This window comes from Sceloporus undulatus, chromosome 8, assembly GCF_019175285.1.
Source record: "Sceloporus undulatus isolate JIND9_A2432 ecotype Alabama chromosome 8, SceUnd_v1.1, whole genome shotgun sequence".
NCBI classification, from domain to species: domain Eukaryota; kingdom Metazoa; phylum Chordata; class Lepidosauria; order Squamata; family Phrynosomatidae; genus Sceloporus; species Sceloporus undulatus.
In genome coordinates, this window is record NC_056529.1 from 26676192 (window position 1) to 26676635 (window position 444).

The 444-nt window shown below is 66.2% G+C and overlaps 1 protein-coding gene across 1 annotated transcript in view; it reads right to left on the reverse strand.

Annotated features, from left to right (window-relative positions):
- Positions 1-407, reverse strand: part of TTYH3 (tweety family member 3) — a 55848-nt gene extending 55441 nt beyond the window's left edge. The window contains exon 1 of the mRNA XM_042437536.1: positions 55-407. Coding sequence (XP_042293470.1) covers positions 55-207 — 153 coding nt within the window. The 5' untranslated portion in view covers positions 208-407. The remainder of the gene's footprint in view (positions 1-54) is intronic.
- Positions 408-444: the final 37 nt, after the last annotated feature.

Below are 444 nucleotides of genomic sequence, written 5' to 3' on the forward strand. Positions count from 1 at the left end.
CTTCCCAATGGAAGGGGACTCCTATGGCCTCCAAGGCCCCGTCTTCCTCCTCACCTGCTGGTAGTTGGTGTCTTGGGGCCTGAACTGGTCATCGACAGCCTCCCAGCGGAGGTCGAAGTGGGGCAGGCGGTGGAGGAGGCTGACCCACCAGGGAGGGGAGTAGCTCAGCCCCGAAGAGGGACCCGGCGCCGACGACGACGAAGCCATCCCAGCCGCCCTGCTTCTCCTTCTTCTCCTCCTCCTTCAGCCGGCCTTCCCAGGGAAGCGGCCCCTGCTGCGGGGCGGCCTCCTTCTCCTGCTCCTGCTCCCGGGAAGCATGGCCCTCCGAAGAAGCCCCTTCCTCCCACCGGCTCCCGCTCTCTTTGTTCGCCTTCTCCTCCTCCGCCTCCTCTTCGGCTCAATGGCGCCGCCCAGCTCCCGCTCTCTCTCTCTCTCTCTCTCTCA